This window comes from Anopheles maculipalpis, chromosome X (genome assembly GCF_943734695.1).
Source record: "Anopheles maculipalpis chromosome X, idAnoMacuDA_375_x, whole genome shotgun sequence".
NCBI lineage: Eukaryota > Metazoa > Arthropoda > Insecta > Diptera > Culicidae > Anopheles > Anopheles maculipalpis.
Genome location: NC_064870.1, coordinates 11,531,796 through 11,556,596, shown reverse-complemented (window position 1 = coordinate 11,556,596; position 24,801 = coordinate 11,531,796). Strand labels below are relative to the sequence as shown.

Below are 24,801 nucleotides of genomic sequence, written 5' to 3'. Positions count from 1 at the left end.
GACACCATTGCTACATCATCAAATAATGCAGTCCTCCACTCTGCAGCATCTGTGGCATTATCATCCCCCGTAAATCACCGAACTACCTGCCAAAAAAGATACGAACTACGCGACAGAATCTTATCACCCGTCTAACTGCATCAGAACGCCTTTTACGCATCATCAATTTATTTAGAGAAATTTGAGTAATACTTCACACAATCGCAATAATAAAAAAAACAGATAAGCCACATCCACAATAGTTTCATATTGGTATCAACCATCCTTTGTATATAGTAGCGATGCAAATGTTTCAGAGACTCAAATCCTCAATAAATAAAGGAAAAAAAAATCTCGCGTTAGATAGCTGGCGTTTCCATCAGCTTTCGTAAACTACCGGGCGCCTCCATCAGTTTTCGTAAACCACCAGGCGTCTCCAGCAGTTTTCGTAAACCACCAGGCGCCTCCATCAGTTTTCGTAAACTACCAGGCGCCTCCATCAAATGGTTTTTATCACACTATAAAAAGGCTTCAAAGATTTATTATCGATTTCTGCCACGTTTCATCTCTTATTATTCGTTTATTTGTTTTTTTCTTTTTGTTATGAAAAGGTAATGTGAAATATAATCAAGATCGCTTACCTCAATTTATCATAAGCCAAACACAAATAAAATAAAGGTTATCAAAAAACAATCCACACATTCTAGTGTTTAACATATGATAATGGTAAATAAGTATATTGTTTTATTCAACCATAACACGAATCATCGGTGGTAAAATACACACATTTATGTATATATAATATTATGCACTTTTCCTATGTTCAAATTATTGTTTGATAGAGTGTAAGTGGGTGTGTGTGTGTGTTTGTTTGCTGAAGTTTAGTTTTTTCTTCTTTAATTTGCTTTGGCATTTTGTATTTTGTTTGCTTTCTCACTTCCATTCTGATATTTGTCTCCTACAATCGTTTCTCGTACGTTTCCACCAAATTGCCCGTGTTTATATGCTTATCTGAATGCTTAACTATTTTTTTCTGATTGCTGGTTGATTTGTATTCACTTTTAGTAAAGTATGTATGCCCTTTTTGGCTTGCATCTTAAATTACATATTTTCTTTTTGTTTCCAAAATATTTTAGTGTCTCTCTTTATAATTTTCCGCTTGTTTCCGGTTTGCGGGGAGAGGGGGAGGCTAGGAGAGGATGGGAGGGGGGGGGGTAACCAGACCGGTTCAATGTTTTTAGATTGTGACGCGTTTATAGAGAGTAATTTTTATTTTGATCGCATTTGAAAAATGGTTTTCTATGTATGTGTGTTTGTGCTGCCCTTGTTGCAGCGTAGAGATTTTAATTTTTTGTTTTTTTTTTATATATAAATTAGTGAGTTCTTTTTAATTCTTTTCCTTTGATATACATCGTAATCACATAGAGTTTGCAAATGTTTGGATATCAACAGTCAAGTAGATATAGCCATTTACATTTGCTCATTGAAGTTTTCTGAGTTTCTTTTGACTGTTTTCTCGTTTTTTTCATCTCAACTTCGGGCTTCGTTTGATCTCTGTTTTCCGTTTTACTAGTATATAAGTATATATATATAATATGCTTTGTTGTACAATGATGTGTCATTTTTTCAAGTTTTGTAAACATTCATCAACTAGTTGTATTGTATAGATCTTAAACGCTAAATGTAACAACAATCAGTTTATGCGTCGAGAGGAAACGCCCGGTAATGTACTAGGAAAACCCTTTGAATCAAAAAAATATACCCTTTTTTGTGTCTGTATGTGTGTTTGCTTTTTTGTTAAAGATGTTAACAGTAAATTCTTAAAAATATTTTGTTCTGTTCCGTTTCCATGCGTTTTCTAGCGCTCGTATTGTTTGCTTCCATTTCTCTTAAAGACATTTTCCATTTTCTGCACCCTTGCCTTTCACTAGGTATACTATTTAACATTTAAGTTGAAATGTTACACGTTTTCCATTTTAATTATTTCCACCTTAGGGTTTGCTCTCTTTGCTTTTTTTTCATTTAAATCTTTACTGTAACGGTGTACAAAAAACCTTCATAAACGGTTCGAATAAATGAACGCATATTTTCTTGGATTCTAGGTTACGTTTGGAAAATCGGAACAGTACGTTTTTTTTTTCTTCTTTGATATATCGTTTTTTTCCTTTTCAGTTTAATATATTGTCACGATTGATGAAACATTGTTTTTTTTTTGTTCAATAGTTTCAGATTGTTTCTATCTGCGTAAATGGTAATGGGTTGCTTACAGCAGTGTGGTATAATGATTTTTTCCCTCCACACCCCAAAAGCAGCCCTTCACTTCACGCGTTTCACTGTAGGCGAGGGTTTGTTTTTTCTCTCTTGCTTTGTTATGTTTTCGGTGGTTTCATTCGCAAACTACAAATTTTGTAGGCGTTTTTTTTTAGTTCAGTTTGCTTTTTAGGTGGATTTCGCTTTCGGGGAAGGCTTTTAAGGGTGGGGAGAGGGCTCAAGGAAAGGAGAGAAGGGGGCGGTAGGTTTCATTTGAGTTGAGAAAATTAAAATTGAGAAATTATATTAAAAATTAAATTAATCATACACGCAACCATTTGCATTGGGTGTATGTGTGAGCAAATGCGAGTCAAACATATAAAGAGCTCGAGTGACAGATACAAAAAAGAATCTTTGTTTTAGTGCTTTACACTAAACATGGCTGACCTTTCGTGACGAGCCAGAAACCAAAAAAAAAGGCGTGCGGGATTAAACTAAACAATAAAAACCAATAAAAAATATAACAAAGTATTGGAATATGCTGTAATATTTGGAATGTTTTTTCGTTTGCTGTCTCCGATATGTTTGCTATAAAATGCAGAGAGATATGTAGCATAAATCGTTGAGAAGTGAACAAAGCCATCCAAATCGTTCATCAAAACACGGATTTTAAATGTGCCGTCAAAGGTTAACGGCTTTCATCACTAAATGACGCTTACCAATAGCGACCAAGCAAAAAACCAATGTTACAATTATGATTATTATTATGCATATGAACAACCACCAATTTTGTGCCAGCGAAACACGGTGCATGTGCGTTGGAATAGGATTGAGGATCAAATGGGAAGGAGAGCGGACGTAAGGGATTGCTGCTAACTATTTGCACGATTGTCGGATAAGATGGTACTCTTACATTTAATCACATCCAAGAATGAAGTAAAAACCGTATATTAAAGTTAGTTTCCTTTTTTTTTTTGCTTTGTTTGTTAGAACGTGCTGGTTGCTTGCTTGCTCTTTTTAAATAAATTGTTACGCAAGAAGATGCGTTAGTATTGAAGTACGCCGTTACCATAAATCTGGTGTGTGATGGCGTTAGCGTTACCAGACACGTGACCTACTAACTGGCATCAATTCTTTCAGCATTTCTTACTTGATTCCTGTTTGACACATAGCGAAAAAACCTGTTTTTTTTTAAATATTAATTTACACACGCTTGTGGTTGTGGTTACCTATTACTACCATTTCAGTCCCTTGTAACGCTTGCGTAACGATCGAAATGAAGATTGAAGAATAGTATACCTTGGGTCTCGTTTAAGCACGGTAACGGTGAGGTGAGAGCTTAGCACGTAACGCTCGTAACGCTGTTGCAGTGTTCGTCAAAATGTGTGCTGCAACTGATACAACATCTTTGTAGGAAAAATTAGAAATTTTTGATTCGCGATTGCTGTATTATGAAGGTTCAATTGTAAACTTATTTGTTTATAATATCATCGTAACAAGCCGGCAACTTTACATTTTCTCTTTGATAAAGGTGGCAATGCTGGCCTGGAGGCTAACCTTTTCTATGGCATTAATGGCTTGTTGCAATATTTGATGTTAAAGTTTGCATCTCAAACAGGTTTAAAAATGGCACCAAATTCGAGAATAAATATATACTGATGGGCATGGCAAATAGACATGAAAACTAATGGACATGAACAATAATAAATAAAATAAATAAAGTTGAAAAGCTGGCAAAATAGGTCTACAGAAAAAATTATGAAATTCATGCAAAAAAAAAAATAGAATTCTTCTTACCTAGCCTAATGCAAGCTTTAAATAGTTTAATGTACTATTTTATGCCGATGCAGATTTTTACACAGCGAGACCAGGTGTCGAAACACGTCTGTACCGTCTCGAGATACGCAGGACCCACTGCCCAGCTCCGATCGAAATTGAGTTTGAAATAGAGCCCAACATTAGTATTGAATTATAATTAAAAAATTATAAGAAAATATTTTTACTAGTTATTTTTACTAGCTTGCCACCAAGTAATGGATCATTCAAGTAGCAATCACAAAACGATCAAATGTTTCATATGATGGTGAGATTTTTTCTTCTTCTAAATCCTCTGATTGAACCTAGCATGATCGGGATAACGCAGAAAACAGGGAGGAAATGCCCTGTTAATATAGTTTATAAAAACAGTCACCACATGCGGTGTTAACAAAACGGTGCAAGTCACCTACTTAAAATAAATGAAATAAAAAATAAATTAATCCTCTGATCGATAGCTGGTTGCACTTGTTTCGTCCAACACTGTACGTTTACGGTGGCGTAGTGCCTAACACACACTATGGATAAATCTGGCGTTAAAACTGACTGCATAATATGGTAGAAATAGGTACACCACACCCACACATGAACCTCCGTTTTACACCATTAGCTGTAATGATTGAGAACATACATGTTTTTGTGTTTTTTTTGTTTGTTCTTTTTTAGACACTTACAAAGTATGTTTCTAGTCTACAAGTAAACGCATGTAGAGCTGTAAACATCTGGACACGTCCTGGTAGTAAACGCGCAACACTAAGAATCACGTGCACGGGAATATGAGGTGGGCAAAATTGCATATATTCTCGTGGAATTGCGTATCTCGTCTTAAAACCAACGGTGGATCGAATGTTACCATATCGCAGTTTCTGTTGCTTTAGTCTCACGTAACCCGTTTTTTTGCGAATGTACTTTAAATAGGTGAGAGTGTGTACATGTGTGGTTTGTGTGTGTGTGTGTGTGCGTGTGTGTGTGAGAAATGGACAAAAAAAAAGTGTACAGAGCGCCAATGGAGGGGGACACGGGCTTTTCGAGTTGTGTCGTGTGTCTTAGCGCTTAGTATTGAGTTGAGTGAATTCGGGACACTTCTCTGGAAGGCGATGGCTAGAAATAGCTAGAAAAAAAAATGTCACACAAACACACACACGCACACACTTCAGCACTGCGTCCTCTGGCTGTTATTGTTCGGTTGGATTAGCACACAATCTACACGATACTAGAATACTTAGAACGGTGTACGGCAGCACGAAGGTGACGTAGTGACCGTGGAGACGCTGGGACCTGTTGCACAAAACAGTAGCGCAACAGTGTATTGCTATGTGAGTGTGAGAGTTTGTAGAAAATGGTGTAGAACAAACCAAAAAACAAAAAAAAAAGAACAGCAAGTACTCTAAAGATACACGTACGAACGATGCGTTTAGTTATCGTTTAGCCTAGGTAAAACTTGTTCACGATATCAGTAGATGTCAAAAAGGCTATACTAACATTGGTGGGATTGGTTATGTTAATTGTTGGCGCACACAGTCAGCAGCAGTGGCAGCAGCAGTATACTGCTGCTACTGCTCCCGATGCGTCCCGCCTGTCCGTATTACACTTTCCTGCTTTTTTTTCGGTTATTCGGTGGGCATTGGCCGGCGCCGGTACTCTTTTGACCAGCGACCAGCCCATAGTGTGATCGGTAAGTTAGCAGCCTACCTATCCTGTTAGATAGGAACGTGTGTACCCAGCTTACTTTACAAACAGATCCTTCAGCGTGGAGCAGAGCGACGAGTCGCACGTATCGTTCGAGTCCTCGTCCTCGTCCGCCTTGCCGAACCAGCTGGACGTGGACGACTTCTTGCCACCGGTTCGCCCACCCGTACCGTCCTTTCCGCCACCTCCGGCCGCCGATGATTTTTTGCCCGACGACGACGACGACGACGACGAGCCGGTGATAAAATTTTCGATCGCGTGCCCAATCATGCGCGCGTCCACGATAGCGCTCCGGCCGTCCCATTTGAGCTTGTTCAGCGGTGACCGGGACTCTTTCGGCTTTGGTTTCGGTTCGTCCTTGTGGGCCGGTTCCTTGTCCCGCAGCTTGTCGAACGTTTCGCGCGCGAACGTAACGGTGGCGCTCGGCGATTTTGCCGACGATTTGCGGCGTGCCATCGGCTGGTGGCGCTTGATAAACCAGCCGGACTCGACAGACGATTTTTCTGTGTCGGTTGGGCCGGCCCCACCACCACCACTGCCACCGGTCAGTGTGCCGCCGGTTGCCAGCTGCTTGATATTCTGGTACAGCGAAATGTCAAAACTGTTCGAGCGATTCTTCTGCAGATTGCTTTTCGGCTGGTCGGCACTGCCGGATGGGCCCGCCGCGGTCGGGCTTTTGGCAGCAGCCGACCGGCCGAACGGAAACGCGTGGGAAGCTAGGGGGCTAGGGTGCTCTTTCTCGCCACATCGATTAATCTCTGTCGCAGACGAGGCTAGAGACGATAAGAGAGATATCAGATCAGTGTTGGTGCACACGATACCCATCTTCGTTTTCGGCTTAAAGGACGCAGGTTCGCCGGCGGCTGGGGCCGGTGTGGCGGGTGCGGCGGTCGTCATTGCCGGCACGAGCGGTGCGCACGGCGAGATCGGCATCTCCGATGCGCGCCGGAACGACTGTATCGGGGGCAGCGTGGTACCGACAAAGTCCGAGTAGCGCCGGTTGGTGTAGCGCATCGGCGAGCTGGAACCGGTGCCGGCCTCGTCGAGCGTCTGCACTTCGCACACACGCTCGTTGCTCGTGTTCCACAGCTTCATGCGCGCTTTTCTAGCCTGTACTATATCATCCATAATATCTAACTGTAAATTGTGTATACTACCTCGGTGGTCCGTCGATGGCGGCGGTCCAATATTGCTTTCGCGACGGGAGCTTGCGTTCGAACTGTGGGCGAAAGTTGAATGGCGGACAGGATAGTGAACGGGTGGTAAATATTGGAAAATAATTTCATCAAGGCAAACGGGTGGCATCAACCATCCAGAACTAACCGGACCAAACTTAATTAACATATTTCGCAACGCTCCAGTGGCGGGGCGACCGTGATCTGCCCCCGAGGTACGGAAGCGCAAGCGGGCCAATGTCAAATGGCGAGCACGTGAGCGTGCGATATGTTTTGCTTGTTTTCATCAACTGTTGAACTTTTTCTTATTTTATGCTGCTTAATTAAAAATAAACATGGACAGGAAGTTGAACTTTTCCTTGGTATTATATGCCCAGTGCAATAGCCATAAACAATTCTCATAACCCGATGTTATGGAGGGTGCTGCTAGTTCTGTTCAAAGTTAGTGTGTCGCATAGCAACAGGACCGATGTCGCGCATACATTATTCAACAGCAACTTTTACATAACCCCGTTAGACGGCAGAATAAAACCAACTACACATTCCATACTATGGGGGTTTTGTGTTCAAATTACTGCGCTTGCTGCTTTTATAAGGTAAAGTTATTATTGGCACTGGTTGGTATTTTAAATTCGAAAAATGGGTCTTATTTTATTGTGTACACGCTTTCTTCAGAATGGAAAGAAAAAAAAACAAAAGTGAGCCAGCATCCGTTTTCTAAGCTAAAGAGTATAGGCCATCAAGTTGCAACGCAGCAAGCAAAATGCAAGCTACACAGTCGTTTGTGAACATGGCTGAGTAGGACATATTGAAAATATTAAAACTATTGGATTATAAAGTCCAAAAAAATCTTTTTCTACATAGTTTTAATAAAGTTTTAGTAATTCAATCATCTTTCTACTCAAATCATGTTTAAATATTATTTTTTTCCGTATATTGAGCCATTTAAATTACCAAATAAGACTCAGTATAGATTTATTTCAATTACAGTATGAACTGTCTCGTTTAAATGATGCAATAAGTTAGTGAAATGTTTTTATAAATTACTCTTATGCATAAGCTAGCTTTTGCGACGTTTAACAATAATTTCACATAACTTTCCTCATTTTAGTAATGATTTATTTAAATAATATATTTATGTCCTACGCATAATGGTCACAATCTACCGTGATTTTTCACACAAGCTTGCATGAGATGAATCCCGTACAACTTGAGGGCCTTTATTACTATTTAGCCAAAAAAGGCTCAAAAGTTGTACGGGACCCATCTGCATGCAAGCTGGTGTGGTAGTGCACGGTAGATTACGAACATGATGCGTTAGACATAAAAATATTATTTCAAAAAATCATTATTAAAATTAACGGAGTAAGTGAAAATTATTACTCAGAATCATAAAAGCTAGTTAAGGTATTAAATTAATTTATAAATAAGTTTCTCTGACTTAATAAAGCATTTAAACGATCGTAACAATATAGTGTGATTGATACTAATTTAATAATCTTATGTAATAGAGTACTGTAAATGAAATGTTTCTATTTTGTGGCATATTGATATTTTAATGGTTCAACTTTCAAATAAATTAATTCATTTAGTAGAGTAGTTTACTAACTAAAGCTATATCAAAACTGATTAAAAAAATATTTTTTGGTTATGATGAACCAATAGCTTAAGCGGCCAATGACGACCAATGGGCGTCCCGGTGATGTAGGCGACAGCGACGCCGGTTTTCAAAAGGCAGTACCGGGACTCAAATCCCATCCGGATCGTCTCTCGTAGTGAGGACTGACTAACCCAACTACGTGGTTATCGGCAGTCTAGTAAGCCATTCAATGACCGGATGAAGAAACCAATGGTTTAAATATTTTAATATGTCCTACACAGTCATGTTCATAATTCACTGTGCGCTTACACACAAGCTTGCATGTGCGTGCGTTGTGGGCAAGTGCTAAATGTGGGCTTTTTTAACTCTTTAGCCGTTTTCTACGAGGGCTGACAATAAAGTAAGGTCTCCAACGCTGCAACTTCGCCGGATCACGCGCTAGGCGGAATCTGGCAACACCGCCGTGTTCCTTGGTTCCCCCACTACCACTTTGCTGCTGGGTGAGGCTTCCCCGACCGCTCAGTCTTGGCTGAGCAGCCGTCAACGATGGAGGTACCCCTCGCGTCAGCGTCCAAGTTGCGTTCTGTAATACGTTTTTTGAGTGATCGTCAACTAGTTGAAGTTTACGGAGAAAAGTGTATGGACATACAAAACGTGCGTAAGTGGAGCCGCGAGTTCAATTCCGGGCGCACTAATGTTCACGACCAGGAGAGAAGTGGCCGACCGTCGGTCTCGGATGCGATTGTTCAAGCAGTGAAGGCAGAAATGCTCAAAAACCGCCATGCGACAATTAGGGATTTGGGAGAAAAGTTTGGAGGAGTGTGTAGCAGCGAAACAATCCGTCATATCCTAGTGAACAACTTGCAGTATCACAAAGTTTCTGCCCGATGGGTGCCGAAACAGCTTTGAAAGTGACGCGGAGGTTCAGAAAGAGGTCAATACCTGGCTGCGCGAGGCGGACGGAGAGTGGTATTCTACCGGTATAGACAAGTTCATCGTGCGGATGCGCAAGGTGTTGGAAAAAAATGGCGATTATGTAGAAAAGTAGCCAGGACCTTGACCTTTCCAACGGTGTATCGCTTTTTGTAAATAAATGTCATTTTCTATGAAAAAAAAAAATTGGAGACCTTACTTTATTGTCAGCCCTCGTATTATCCGATATCATCGATTACCTGCGGATCGGTCAGCATGTTTATAGCATAAATTAGCAAGTAAAAACTTGAATAAAGCAGAATGGTGCTCCAACACCTTCGACTGTTCATTGTAGTCGAAAGCATCTTCCGGTCTTCAATTTAGCCGAAAGTCAGAGCCGTCCGCCGGTCTTAAAAGGTTGAGTCGGAGGTATCTTCCGATTTCTATCCATTGGGCGAACGGGACAACAAAGACACGGCATAGCAACAAATTCACCTTAGTCATTGCTCCAAACGCAGATCTGCTTGCCATAGAAAACCGCAAAGACTTGACGGGGTTTTCTTTTATTTGAGTTTTAAATGTTTGTTTGTATCACCAAAAATGACTTCGTGATCTTAAAATGAAGTTGGTTTAAACGCCTGATATATTAAACCAGTCGTGGATTGGAGATAAACATTTTAATTTATTACAAATTTCTGAATCGATTCAGTGTTATTTGGGGATAGTCCCGTGATAGTAAAATGCGAAGAAATGTTTCAAATACGGCATAGTTATGATAGAAATATTTCATCAAGGAAGTTTTATAATATCTCCTATAAGTCAACATATGAGTCATGAACTAAAATTTCATTTATTGATCTTCCAAGGGTACCCTATATTGGGTTAATGGTTCTCTGTGTATCCAGTTACGGGTAGCGACAAGTCAAGGAGGATGAGGTTTTGAATGGGAAATTCGATTTTGTTCTGAGATTTTTTGCAATGATTCTCACGGTATATTCTAGGGACAGAGAAAGCCATTTGGGTCTTTTTTCTTCTTCTTGGATTTTTAATTTCTTCTTCTTCTTTTCTTTTTTTTATCAACAGCCTTCTAAGTTACGCCAGCTTTCTAATGACTTATTAAACTTGTTAATAACCAAGTAAATAGATGGTGAAGTCCTCACTTCAGGGGTACGGTGACGGATGGCCACGGCAGGCCTTGCCTTATGTCACGCCGTTATCGCCTTTGAACCGAGCCACTCCGGGTCTTCAAAAAACCCACGAGTGGACTTTCTTGGCCTCATTTTACCCGTAAGTTAGATAGACAGACCTTCCTAAAGAGGGAGCAACGGTCCGGGATCAGATTTAACCTCCGGGATCCTGGTGTAGCCGCTTTCGCCTCGCCACCTCAACCCAAAAAACAGGTTAAGAGATCAATTATGATTTTATTTACGCTGAGGGATTTGAACCACGGACCTGCGGTGTATGAGGCTGAACGAGGTATCAAACGACCATCGCACGATGCATACGTTTGCAATGCTATTAAGCTATGTAATAGAGCAACCACATGCAAGTGTAACGTCAACTACCCTGTAATATCGCTCGCTAGCTTCAATACCTTTTTAATCGTTTAATATCTCAGTATTTTCACTGTACGTGTTTACTTATACTAAATAAAAAAATTATAGATTTTTTTTACAACTGTATCACTTACCGCTGGCCAGCAGGTAGCGCTGCAATAGACTCCCTGCGGTTCCGGCCAAACAGCGTTGGCGGCACGCGGCTGATCGTCACCACCGAATGGCGCCGACCGCCCGGTTGCGGTGCCGGCGTACTGTAGAGCGTGGCCAGAAAGGCCTGCTCCCGCGGTGACGGTCCGGACCCTTCGCCGCCCCGCTCCGACAGGCGGCGCACCTGGCTGGCGGTGATGCCGCTGGTGCACGGTGGTGTGGGTAGCGAGTGTTTGCGCGTTTCGCGCCATGGCGACAGCAAGTACGGGTTTTCGGGCGATTCGATGTCCAAACTTTGGCGCTGGGACGATTGATTGCTTGTTTCCTCCTCCTTTTCGTTCGCTTCCGACTCCTCGACCACGATCAGCGGTTCCTGGCCGCCCTGGCTGTACGAAGGCGTGTGGGACGACCGTCTCAGCCGGAAGAACGTATCTGCGTTTTTGCGGGAATGGAATGTCGGGAAGTATGATTAGATGGCTTACTGTGTGTGGGGAGCGGCTTCAGCTACAGTGCATGAGTGTTGCTGCACGGTAGTCGTACATCAGCAGTAGCAACTCTGGCACTGGGTGAAGCAAGGTAAGCTAGAACGCAATATAGGGAGTGAGATAAAAGTAAGCGTGTTTTGGGATTATTTCACTAATGCATCTACGACTGCGTACGAGTTAAATCATCAGTTACGCCTACATCGCTTCTCTACCGCAACCCACGTTCTGTAAGCAAATGTCAACGCTAACAAAATGGCGTGTTTGCCTCCAAACCTAGTAGAAGCGAGGCGTAAACCGATTTAGTGACTTCCGGTGTGTAGCAAAGGCAAGCGAAGGTGAGGTTTTAAATTTTCTGCTTTTTTTTTGTCAACGGTGTGTAAGAGCTCAAGGAAATAACCAAAAAGGCAAAAAAAAATTGTGAAATGTGATTATTTAAAAAACACTTGTAACGCGGTGACGCTCTACAACAACTACTACTACTACCTACTATCATCTGCGGTGTTGTTTCATTTCGCAGAAAAACAAAAACCAAGTATCAAGGTAGCCTAGCGACTCGATCAATGTATCAAGACACACACACACACACACGCGCGCTAGTTGTGCCCCAAAAAGTAAAGGGTTACAAAATGGAGACGCAACAGTGTGTCTTAATGCCATAACCGGATGGATTCTACGCGTGTAAGTCAAGTCTTTGTGTCTGTGCCTGTGTGTGTGTGTGTGAGAGAGATTGTGTGTGAGGCTAGAAAGGGTTTGCGGTGCAAGAGATTATTATTAACCAGGCGCGTACTCTTTTCCGGTCTGAAATTGTGCGAAGCTACTACTAGTGTCTTTCTACCGTTTAAAATTGCTTTTACACACACACCCCGCTATTACACTACCACCGTCACCGTCCCAAAAATTTACCAACACTCGCACCCGAACTGCGTACACGTAGGAGGACGAGTGCGCGCCTTTCTATATGTGTCTGTATGTGTGTGTGTGTGTGTGTTTGTGTATATGTGTGGAGTTGTGTGTCTGCTGTCAAGGGTTCGCACACCGCCTCGTGCTCGTGTTTGCTCGCCCCTGAGTATTCCTTGGAAGAACTACTCTCGGCACCATTGGCTTTCCGTATTTCTTGTTAAGAGAGGGCCAAGAAGATGGAGACGACTGTTGACGAAACAAAAATGGGGACGAAATAAATATTGGGCTTTGGGAGTACGCTTTTTGTTTGTATACTAAAGGAGCCCCATGACCCATTTGGTTGATGGCGACGCTGGATGTCCCTCGGGAGGGCCTTGGTAAATAGAAGCTGCACAAGTGGGCTGCCTACATACGTCAAAGCGTATGTCTTTGCGTAGAGCTAATGCCTGTAGGTATAACTAGCTGACTTACCCATTTTTAAAGCTTGCAGATGGATATCTCGTCTGGAACTACACGCACAACAACAACAAAAACGAGTAACGCACTGCGGTACTAGGTTCCACCGAATCGGTACACCGTCTCAGACGAAGAGCTGGCTTCACGGTGATATTATTGTATTGGTTTACTCGTGATGATTGATTCGCAATTGATCGATGACGCACCCTGAAGAAGATCTGGCAGATAGAGAAAGGCGATGTGATGTTGAAATACAAAACAAAAAAAAAAAACACGTAATTAGACAACGACTACATCTCATCTCTTACACTAATGTTTGGATATCCAAGGGTACGTAAGTGTGTTGTCCAGTTGTCCACAACCACGACCTGTCGCACAAGCTACACTACCTATTGTACAGCCTAAGCACAACACGATCGATGTTGGGAGGTGTGTCCTTGGCGGATTTCAGATTATATTCAGAAATCTTCGCTCCCGCTATAGACTGCAACAGCACCGGAGATTGTTGGACGGTTTTGACAGCGTTCGTACTGTTCCGTCCATTGACCCTTGGAGACGAAGAAGTAGAGGGGCATGGAGTACTTAGCAAGGATGCTAATATTGAAGGATGAGGACCGACAAATCTTATGAACAAATATTTAATCTGGGGACCTAAAACTCACACGCATATACACATGCACACACTAATAGTGTCTTGAATGACGTCTATATGGAATATGGATTCACGTAAAATGGCGCACGTTATAAAGGATACAAAAAAAAGGAAGTACTTTAAGAATTGCGTTTCGCACTGACGGGACGGGATCAATTATCTCACGAATGTTAACTGTTTGGAATTTATTCTTTTTTTTCCTCTTTGAAAGGGCACTGTACGGACATGCGTGTGTGTGTGTGTGTGCGTACGAAACCGTTCCACTATAGTGCGTAATTTTTGCCATAAAATCTTCCTTCTTCTTAAAGGTGTTTATAGATAAAGGGTACATAGTTTTTGAAGGGCGAAGTGAAGATTCCTTGCTCCACAACACCTATCAGTATACATATAGCTCTATGCCAACATACGTATATATGACTTGGTCCTCACGTAACCAAAAACTCCTAATGTATGGCGTGTTACGTGTATCATGGAGTAATTCCCGTAGTCCCTTACGAGAGGTACGGCCATGTTTGAATCCTTGCACTAACACATGATTTGCAGCAGAATTTCAACAAACCATTAAGCTTTTTTTTTGCTTCACAACTCCACTCAGCACCTCCCCCCCTCCCCCCAATCGAATGGAGCAAAGGTGTGTATGTATGTGTGTCTGTGTGTGTGTGTGTGTACTTTTGCTTACTGTTTTGCGCTGTTCCGTTTTGTACAACACTTCCGTCCGCCAACTTTTCCAATTGTTGTTTGGTGTTGTGTTGCTTCACTTCACATGTTTCACACTTGCCAGCAGCACCGTACGACCTGGTACCTGGTGTCGTGCACCACTATCTACCGCCGAGCAAAGTTGAACCAGTACCTGAATCGAAAAACCAATCCTGATGACCCGTAGCTGTGGATTTGCCATGCGACGCGCGTCCTGTCGAACCAGCGTCTCAATTCGCGAAAACCCTAAGCGCTACACTGCACAACCGAATTTTCAGTGTCGTTCGATGAAGCAACACCTTTTTTAAGGAGCAGATGTTTCGGGAGAGCGTGTGCGTGTACGGTGTCCGGAGAATAAGCACAACCACCAACCGACAGTCATCTCTTCGCAAATGGCAAGCACGCTGCACAGCTTCTCTCCGCTCATTAGGAGTTTGCTGATGCTCTCGGCTCGAAAACTAATAACATCGTTCCGTTTGTCATGTGGGGGGAAAGGATCGGATGGAGTTGCGAAAAAAAAGAGCTAACAGGAGATATGTACGGGTGAGAGGTGGGGGGGTGGGGGACGATCTGAGGGAAAACCTCCAAGGGGAAATGTAATAAACGCAAGACGATGGACGTGTTTGACGAGATTGCGACCAAACGACATGTTGGCTTTGTGTCTTTTGGGCAAAACTTTACATTGAATGAAATTGCGAAGTCAGAAATCCTAAAAGATGCTTCAGTCAGAATATTTCCTCATTAGGTAGGTAAGCACTAAGAGGAAAAAAATGGATGCATTTAATAAAATTCTCCGTCTGTCCGTCCAACGAAAGCGTTACGAAATCATTTACTGCGATTTGAAGAAACGTTACCGGGCGATAGCGGGCAGACACTGCGCAGGACTCTTTTTATACTAGCAATAGCCCAGTTTAAAGTGACGGTAGCAAAACTAGTTGCAAAAAAAAAAAGACTGCACTGCAAAGGGAAGACACTGTTTACAATGCTTCCTTTAACGATCTTGTACACTTTTTTAAGAAGTGTTAATTAAAATATATAAATCCAAAATATTTTCTTAAGCTTCATCGCAAAACAACCTTTTTTTTGTAACAAAATATTTGATAACGCTTAACGACCTTATAGGTAACGCCGGCCATCGAATGGCTTACGAGACTCTCCGATACCACCGTAGTTGGATAGTCAGTCCTCACTACGGGGGGGCCGGTCCGGATGGGATGGGAACCCCGGGGTCCAAAAGGAAGTCATGGAAGGCAAGGCATCATTGCGAGATTATTATATGCTTAATTAGCCTTGATGGCTGGGGGGGGGGGGGGGGGGGTTCAGTGGTGTACATTGCACGATTGGGGCACAAATCCTAGTCGAGCCGTCGTCCCTCCGTAGTGAGTACTCCGTTGCTGATTTTAATGACTATCCACTGCTACGTGGTACATATATCGCAAATCTAGTTAAAGACATTCGATGGCCGTGTGACCCCTAGAAAGTCCTTAAGCCAACAAAAAGAAGCCTGATTTGTTCATAAAATACTCTTAATAACTCCTAAAAAATCAATAAATTTGATAAATCAGACAGAACTCATAACAGCTGAAGCACCTAGATGCATAGCAAAAAAGAGGATCAAGATCAACTACTGTTTACTTACATCTCCAGATGCAGGAACAGGTTCTACTTCGATGTGTAACACATACAAAACCCGGTCTAGAGGAGCCAAGTACCAATCGAATATCAACGCCGCCATCATTCCATCTCATTTTTGGATAAGCAACTACTACACCTCGGTTTTCTGTGGACAGCTTTCTCTCTGGTGCCTGGTGCCGAGTCTAACCTTACGAAGTGCTCACCGAGCTCGCTCTCATCTGGTCATCCCTGTGGTGAATTAACTTATGAGACCGGACCTATGGTTTTTGCATGTGATGTGGATGCCGTATGCAACGGAGATCGTCGATTACATTAGGTAGAGATTCGAATCTGTTAGGGATCGCCGTCGATGGAGGACTGCGAATCTTGGGTCGAGTTTGCTGGATACGGATCAGTGAGCTTACCATACCATCACGAAATGCTCAACTCCAACTAACGACGTGCAGACCAATAAGAAAAAGAAGTCAGAGTCCGTATCCCAAAGGCATATAACAGTCCAGGCGGGACCTATCAATCTTCTACAAGCATTGAACACAAAACAGCCGAGCATGTGAAGGACTTTGAAGCTGCAATCACACATGATCAAAACGTCTACGCTACGTACACCATTTTGTATGTTAGTAATTAATCGCCAACTTACTCGCTTCTTTTGGGTATCAAATCCAATCAGACCCTCAAACAGTGAAACACACTCAACACTTCACAACATTTTTGTCACTAACTGTTCGTTTTTTTTTTTGTTTTGTTGTATTTATTTTCCTCCTCCGTTTTTTTTTTCTGAAACAAGCAACAAACAACGATCAAACAGCCCTGCCAAAGCTTTTGATGTCGTTGCGCTAACATACGAAAGGATAATGGTAGTACCGTAAAAGCTAATTGTGTTTCTACATATTTGATTTCTTACGCTTTGTTTTATTGTTTTGCAGTTCGGGTTTGGTTTTGTTGCAGAGAAAGCTGTTTGAAACTAAGTTTGATACTAAGATACTATTACCACTCTAAATAATCGATGCTGTGGCGCCATTTTCTTTTGTTGCTGTTGCTGTTAACCGTAGTACGCGCAATGCTGTTGCTTTTGTCAAGCCCGTCCAACCAGGATCGGACTTGTCCCTCCTGGTCGTCGTTTTTCTGTGATCTTATTGTACTGTACTGTATAGTTTCCAAACGGGGAGCACCAGAATAATAAGCGTAAATCCCTGCAAATATTCTGAACGGGAGTGTGTGTAGCTTGTGCATCTGTAAGTGAGTGTGTATTGTGTCTGTATATGTGTATGTATGTGTGTGGTACTTGTTTTTGTTTTTACAAAGTTACAAGAAATACAAACGCAGCAAGCGAAACAGGGATTACAAGGTACAAACACGAAAAACGTTATGGTCCGGAACATAGTTGTTTGTTCGCACACACGAACCTTGCCCAACGACAATCGCTTTAAAAACTCGCGCTTCCGAAAGCTCTATTCCACGTGGTAGGCCCTCCAATTTACGTCCGCCCGCGTTTTTCGACTACAGACGGACAGATTCGCTGTATAGATCGAAGACTGCTGTTTACTGCTAGGTTTTTAAGTTTTTTTTCGGCGCTCTACTACTGGTATTATCATCTGGTCAATAAATATTGCTTCAATAGTATGTCAAAATGATTCGTTGATACAACCGCTCCAATATGTCCTGGTAACTTGACCGAGTGTCCTTGCTGGTGCGTACCAGGCCAATTGGTTGTGCGCGATTGCCGTTATGTGCACAGATTTGGAAAGTCTCGTTGCAACCCATGCCAACTCGGTGCTCGTATATAGTAGAGCAAGGCCCGGATGCGCACGATAGAACCTAACCTTGAAAAACACAGTCGGTACCTGCGCAGACGGCACAGACTCTAGACATTCTGTTCACCGTCCTCCTCCTGTTCGGTTAGTAGCAGCGGCCGATTATCGCTGAGTGTCCCTCCGGCAAAGCTGGCCGGTCCTGCGCCGGGCGTTGTTGGGGCCGACTTCGACATCCAGCAGTAGCGACTTCGGCCACGATTCAGAAAGCTGCTAGCCGCGCTAGACATCGAGGCGGGACTGCGCAGATGCCGTCCGCCCGTTCCCGGTGCCATGAAGCTTTGAGTGAAAGAGATCGGTATGTACATGCCCTTGCTGCTGCCATGTCCCTGGGAGCCGGACTGTTTCGAAAACAGCTTGCTGCGACGACCGATCAGTGACGAGGGCCGTCTATAGCTCGCTGGTCCTGCAGTACTGCGTTGTTCTACCATCGCACCACTGTCAGGGCGTGCATCGGCCTGGTCTAGTTCGGTTGTGCTGGCAACCTGCGCTTGGCTACCGTCACTATGGAGCAGCCGTATCTGTTCGAGCAGCTCGCGTACCTCAGCCGTTGGGCTGGTTGCTCTCGGCGGTGAGCTAGACGTGTCCAGGTTGACAAGGCTTGACACGTTCGAGCCCACGCTAGAGACCACGCACGAGTTACGCATTCGTGAGTCGTGCTTGCGCACCACACCGGTATGCAATATGGAGCTGTCGTCACTGTCCGCAGGCTGCAAACTTGTCAGGCGAACAGCCTCACGTGCGTTGCCACCGTGCAGATTCACGTGGCAACAGGTTTCGAGACTCTTGTGCAGCGCGCTCAGATCTTTCGCGTGGTAGAAGCGCCTGTCGCTCGGTGTACCAGCCGTTATATCGCCCAGCGAGCAGCAGAGTTTGCACACTAGTGTGCTCTGCTGGAGAGCGCGGTTCGCTTGCGAGATGTTGGGATCACAGTTTTCGCTGGTGGTGTAACGGTTCGCCGGATGTATGCTATTGCTGTGTGACTGCTGAGTTCCGTCGAAAGATTCGGTGCTGGCCGCAACGGCTGTACGCTGTTCGGCACAGTGCACCAGCCCGGTGCCATCGTTCGCCGACGTGCTAGCTATTGAGGTGGCGGTGGTCGGCGTGCGCTGGCTTGGTCCGTGGTTCAAGTAATTGGTCCGGCGAGGATTGTAGCTACCGACGCCACGCTCACCCATCTCGGGACACTCCATTAAGGACACATTGTTGCTGCTTATGCTAGTGTGATTGATTGTAGAGGTAACGAGTGTGCCGTCTGTTGGACCTGTTTCGTCGCGCTGATGTTCGCGGGACAGCATACATTGCTGTTGCTGTTGCTGCTGATCCAGCAGCGAATCGTCGTCCCGTTGGTAGCTGGCTTGGCTGCGTGAACCCTGCACATGGGCCGGCTGCAGCCCTCCGGCCGACCGGTCGAACGCCGTAAGGCATACCTGTTGCGAGGCGGAACGTGGCATCAGGTAGTTGCGGAAAGACATCGTCAGCTCGGGACTGGCGGCGCGTGAGTACGGCGGAGGCACTAGCGTGTTTGCCTCGTTGGCATTACAGATGAAGCTGGAGCTGAGCGAATCGACCGTGCTAGTGCCGGATATGGAACCGACCGGCTGGACGATGTAGTTGCGGAAGTACTGCACCATCAGGTAGTTCGCCCCATTACCCTTGCCCGGATCGGTGTAGCTGAAGACGAGCGGGTATAGGTCGGGTTTCGATGCAACCTGGAAGCGTAACTGTGATGTTGCAGATCTCGTCTATACAAGAGCGCCCTTCAAATTATCACTTACCTCCGTATACGGTGGTGGTGCATGAATATGGAACGAGTTGCACCGGCTGTACTGGGGCGGTGCGTAGCACGAACCTGCCGAATCACCCTCCGACTGTGAGTGCCGGGCGGACGTGTCCCAACCGCACAGCTGGCGCCTCTTCTTCCACAACGAACAGGTGCAGAGCAGGGCCAGCACGATGGCCAGTACGAAACACCAGAAGTACCAATGGTTCACAAACAGCAGGCTCAGCACGTGATCGTTGTTCGCCATCGGGACGCGTGGTGCGCCCGGTGGTGCATAGAGGTAGCAGCAGCCCTGGGCACAGCATTCCTTCGGTGGAAGACATGTCTGGCCACCTTCACACAGAGCCAACGATGATCCGGCCACCTGTACAAATTAATGATAGATCGGCCAAGATAACAGAGGCTGGCTGTAGTGCATTATTTACAAACACATTCGCACATGGAGCTATGTGATTCCGCGCATACGCACACACAGGTGCATACAAACGTAAAAGGAAATGACTAGTAGCACATGCGAAAACATCCAGGATCTTAAAAATGGACGAGATGTTATCGGATATTCAAGGATATGGTAGGATTAACTGTGTCAAACTTTTTTGGTTGGTTCACTTGAAGAAATCTGACAACACGTACACGCTTGTACACTATTATTGATCGCTGTATGCGTGCTATCTAAATCATAACATTCACCAAACATCCCAACCAGGAGTAGCTACCAAAGTGGAACTCTTCGATAGTGAAAGCACAATGGCGGAACGGAACGATAACGTACGGGTTTGACTAGTGCGACGAGTCCGTAGATTAGCAGCAGGAAGAGCATCCCATCGTGGACCAAGTGCACAGTAGCCGCTGACATAATATGCGTAGCCGTAGCGAGTCTATTCTCCTCCAAATGTACTGGTTCCGGTTCTTCTGGTACTCCTTCACTGGCGCATCGGATACTTTCCGTTGGTTGCGGATACGTACCAAGGTACCCTCCTTCCGGGTGACGATTTTCTCTCTAATCGCCTACAGGACACACCTCCTCTGCTCCTCCCGCCCCCCTCCCCCTCCTTAACAGAATCTCCTTCGGCGCTTCGGGACTCCGCTCAGGAAGAACTGTACGCTACACGTTCTTCCGCCAGTGTACTATTGCACATAGCTGGATCGGGCACTCTTTGTTTTCTTGGTTGGTCGGGAGATGGGCAGATGCAATAAAACGACGTTTGTTTAAGGGTGCTTTAAATTCACTATTACTGCAAACGCGAAATAGGATGTTCCTGATACGTCATGGCAAATACTTTGCTTGCACTAGAAGCGCAAGGAAAACATAGCAGTCTTCGTCCTTTTTTATTGTTATTTGCGCTATGCGCTTGCGCTGTTTTTCCCCCTCCTGTGCGATGGATACGCTTGGAAGTCCTTGCTGCCATAGAGCCTGAGCAGCCATTCGCTGTACGCACGCGGTACAGGAGTCCTGTATTTATCTACGCTAGGCGTTTTGTTAGAGCGAAAAAGTGCAATCGCATCCGTTTACATTACTTGGTGTTTCTTTAACGTATAAAGTCATGTTCTGACGCAATAAGTTGTAAGCAGCAGCCATATTGAAATTAACGCTCATCGCATTACCAATACAAGGCTGAACAAAAACAAATTTGAATTGATTTGTTTTACCATAAACTATACAGTTAAAAATCATTAATAGGCTTTTATTATAAAAGTTAAATAAAAGCGCAGAAATCAAAATAGTGGGTTCAATTTCAAATAATAAAACCGTTATATTTTCTCGAGAGTAACGGCCATTGCTGCTTGGGAGAAACTGGTAATATAATGCCGCACCAAATGCTACGAAATAAATGTATCTTCTAACAATGTGTAACTAGTACTGAATTACTTTATTTTACGATTCCAGTAACTTAGACTTAGAAATTTTTCGTTATTGGATGTTCAAAATAGTAGCACTTTTCGCGGAATAAATTGCGCGCTATTACGTTGTAATCGTCATCGCCCGTCATGTACGGTCCCTTCTCGAGCTCCAGCGCTAGTAGACGAATTTTTTCACTACTCTCACGGCAGAATAGATTCGCCAGATGTACATCCTGTGCTGCATGGCGCAGCCCGATACAGTACGACCGGGAAGCACGCGAAGCACTTGCCGCCATCGCGTAAATTAACGTGGCAATGTTTGCCAGCCGGCTCAGCTCTATGTGCCGCTCAATCACCTCGACACCGTGCCGGGAAAGGACGCACTCGGTCGCCAGCTTTAGACGCACGATCGATAGCTCGGTCCAGTGCGCGGCCGGTTCCAGCGAGGGATGAAAGAATTGCTGCAGTTCGGCAAATTTCTTCGGGTTTTCGATCGAAGTTTTCTCGAACAGTTTAGACAACACGTACGACGGGTTCATGGCAGGGTTGCGATCTTTCTTAATCGTTTCGAACGTGTGGACCTGTGAAAAACAATTTAATGTAATAAAAGCGAAACGAAAAATTCGAAGCACACTTACACCGGCATGCTGAAGCCCGCTTAGTGCGATGAAGAAATTAATCGAGTCGATTGATTCGTCGCCTACGAACATCTTGAGCGCATCGTTAAACAGCTCTTCGAACATACACTCTTTGCTCAGTGCCTGGGGACCGAGAAGTTGCAAGGGAAGCGCCGCGAAGTTAATTAAACTTCCAGTGGAAAAGACTTTCGTTATTGCAGCTTCCATCTCTACGTCCTGATTTTCAAAATCGTCCATCAGGCTAGCGGTCATGTAGATTAAGCTTTCCGATGCGTAAATGATGCTTGCCATGCGTGCCAGCTGTTCCCGTACGATCTCAATATCCCTGTAAGTGTAAGCAGTAAAGGAAAAATTATAATTTCGAAACAAATCGATGAAGTTAAATACAGCGAACTCTCTCTTTCTCTAATCTCCAATCTCTCTAAATTAGAGAACTCCTCTTATTCGTACATTTTTGACGGTTCTTGACAACGGTTCCAACGGTTCCGGACGGTTCCGGTTGGTTCTAGAAGGGTTGTTTGCACCTAGCGGCCAGAACGGGTTCCGATGTTTTGTGGGATCATTCGAAACTAGCATCTACTTGAGCTAAGAAATCGTCACCCGAAAAAATCTTCTCTAATCTAAAAACCCTCTTATTCAACAGTCCCGATGAATTGAAGATTAGAGAAAGAGAGATAGAGAGTTCACTGTAATCCAAAGCGCTCCCTTACATCATATCGCCGGTAGCTGTTTTTGAATTGATGCAAAAATCGGTTAGCGAATTCAACACCTTCTTCAGCAGTGCCACACGCACCACGCTCGACTGGACCCGTACCGCCGACAGGAACTTTGATAAAATCATACCACCATCGGTATCCTGCCCCACCAGATGTGTCTCGGGTACCTCCACATGGTTCAGCTGTACCGTAACCCGGGCCAAACCTTTACTGCCAAGCTCTGAGTGCGTTATCTGTACACCGGGCGCATTCGCATCGACCAGAAATGCCGCAATCGTACCGTCTTCCTTGTTACGCTTTTGCATGGTTTTGGTCGAGGCAATTACGAGCATCAGCCCGGGATCAGTTTGATCGTTCCGGAGTAATACCTTCGTACCGTTCAGTGTCCACTTGCCGCTGGTAAAGTCGAGTTCGGCGACCGTACTGAACATCGTATGCCGGGAGCTGTTTAGCTCGTACAGTGCGCTAGCGGCAACCGCTTCCCCACGGCAAAGCTTCGCCAGGTACCGATCCTTGGCGGCATCCGTACCGTGCTGGGCCAACAGTTTCACGATTGCATTATGCTCCAGAGTAATCATCGCTTGCGAACGATTATCCGCTAGCAGCTCGTTCACGAACGCCAGCTCTGTCTCAAGGAACTGATTACCACCGTGCTCGAGTGGTCCCTGCAATCCGTAAAACTCTGCACAGGCTGAAGATTTTGGTTCGCCGGTGCCAAGTGTCCGTTCGAGCTGTTGCTTGTGTTTCGTCAGGCGTGCCTGTTCCTCACGGTTGAGCGATTCGGGAAAGGACAACAGATCCGTATCGACCGTGCCGAGAAACATCGACTTCATGAACGGTTTTCGATGCGGCAGTTTCGTGTGTGCCGGCTTCGAAAGATTATTGATGGCGCTTGATACCGTATCGGAATCGGCCGGTTCCTGCGATGCTACCGTGGAGTGACGTACAAACCATGTCCTGGCAAGGGTTCGCCCTAACGGGCGGACCGCTTTCCGTAGCAGCATTGTTTTCGTGTCTTTTGATACAAACAAATTCACCACAATCTAAAAGCAATACTGCATTGCTAATTTGCAAAACTGGTAATGTTTTCGTAATAACACGATTACTTTTTTTTGTTATGGCCCAATGTAATAATACGCGAGGGAAGGAAAACAAAACCATGTGACAGCTGTACTGTCAGTTGACAGCTGTAGCTGTCAAATGACAACGGACAAAAAGGCTGTGCGGAGGGAAATTAAAAGCAAACTAAATGTTACGCTGACTATTTTTTTTTTGGTTAAGTTAAGTTATTTGCTAAAATTAATCAATGTAGTTTTTATGCTTCTTATAATTATGGCACATGGAAAATCATTCCAAAAGTACGTATCAAAACGCCAACTCAATCCAGAGCGTTGTGACGCGATATGTGAACCAACACTACACAAAACTCACAACTCGCTAAGGGCTTTTTGTTTTGATTTTGCTAAAACAGCTGAGCTTTGTTCCGAAGGTTGGGAACAAACACAAACAAACGCAAAAAGAAAAACGTTTGGATGAAAAAGGAAGCAAATCGGTGTAGGTACAATTTTATTCAATTTGTAGGCAACTCGTGTAGAGGTAACGGTAGCGCGGAGTGGTTTGGTTATGCTGTAGAAGCGTCGGGCGGAAATGTTGCGAAACGATTAAAAATTTAGATTTTTCCCCCGAATTAGGCGGATTTAGCTTTGGTACCCGGAGCCGGAGGCGGAGCCCTTCTGAGGCCCTAAGCGGAAATGGTGTTGGGTGCTCTTTCGTAGAGGGCCCTGTCATTCAACTGGCCCAGGTCGACAAGAAGCAATGGCAATGTGCTAAGCTAAGGGGGGCGGGGAGAGGGGAGGGTTCCTGTATTGTCCCTGCATCTCATCGGGGCCCCTTTCATCCACCAGTACCATTACTTTTTGGGATTCAGTTCGGGGTCTTCCACGCGATCACTCAGTCCGCTTATAGGAAGATCCGCCTCTGATAACTTCCCGACACTTTATACTCTTTTGAGAATCGTTATTATCAAACTTACTCCCAATGAGTTAGCAATTGCCAGAGGAA

At 44.4% G+C, this 24,801-nt stretch overlaps 4 protein-coding genes across 4 annotated transcripts in view; 1 reads left to right on the top strand and 3 right to left on the bottom strand.

The window, feature by feature from the left end:
- LOC126561877 (uncharacterized) overlaps nt 1-24,801 on the top strand; it is a 179,114-nt gene that overhangs the window by 133,068 nt on the left and 21,245 nt on the right. The gene's annotated exons all lie outside the window — the stretch shown is intronic.
- LOC126563416 (uncharacterized) lies at nt 5,770-12,986 on the bottom strand. Its single transcript, XM_050220063.1, has 3 exons — nt 12,983-12,986; nt 11,111-11,558; nt 5,770-6,952 (listed from the first exon to the last, which is right to left on the bottom strand). Exons 1-3 carry the CDS (start codon nt 12,984-12,986, stop codon nt 5,770-5,772), a joined length of 1,635 nt encoding a protein of 544 aa, XP_050076020.1.
- Nucleotides 17,815-20,411, bottom strand: LOC126555973 (uncharacterized). Its single transcript, XM_050211128.1, has 3 exons — nt 20,317-20,411; nt 19,540-19,908; nt 17,815-19,473 (listed from the first exon to the last, which is right to left on the bottom strand). The coding sequence occupies exons 1-3, from the start codon at nt 20,398-20,400 to the stop codon at nt 17,815-17,817; spliced, it is 2,112 nt and encodes a 703-aa protein (XP_050067085.1). The 5' UTR covers nt 20,401-20,411.
- LOC126556567 (complex I assembly factor ACAD9, mitochondrial) lies at nt 21,443-23,744 on the bottom strand. Its single transcript, XM_050211881.1, has 3 exons — nt 22,735-23,744; nt 22,025-22,349; nt 21,443-21,967 (listed from the first exon to the last, which is right to left on the bottom strand). The coding sequence occupies exons 1-3, from the start codon at nt 23,742-23,744 to the stop codon at nt 21,443-21,445; spliced, it is 1,860 nt and encodes a 619-aa protein (XP_050067838.1).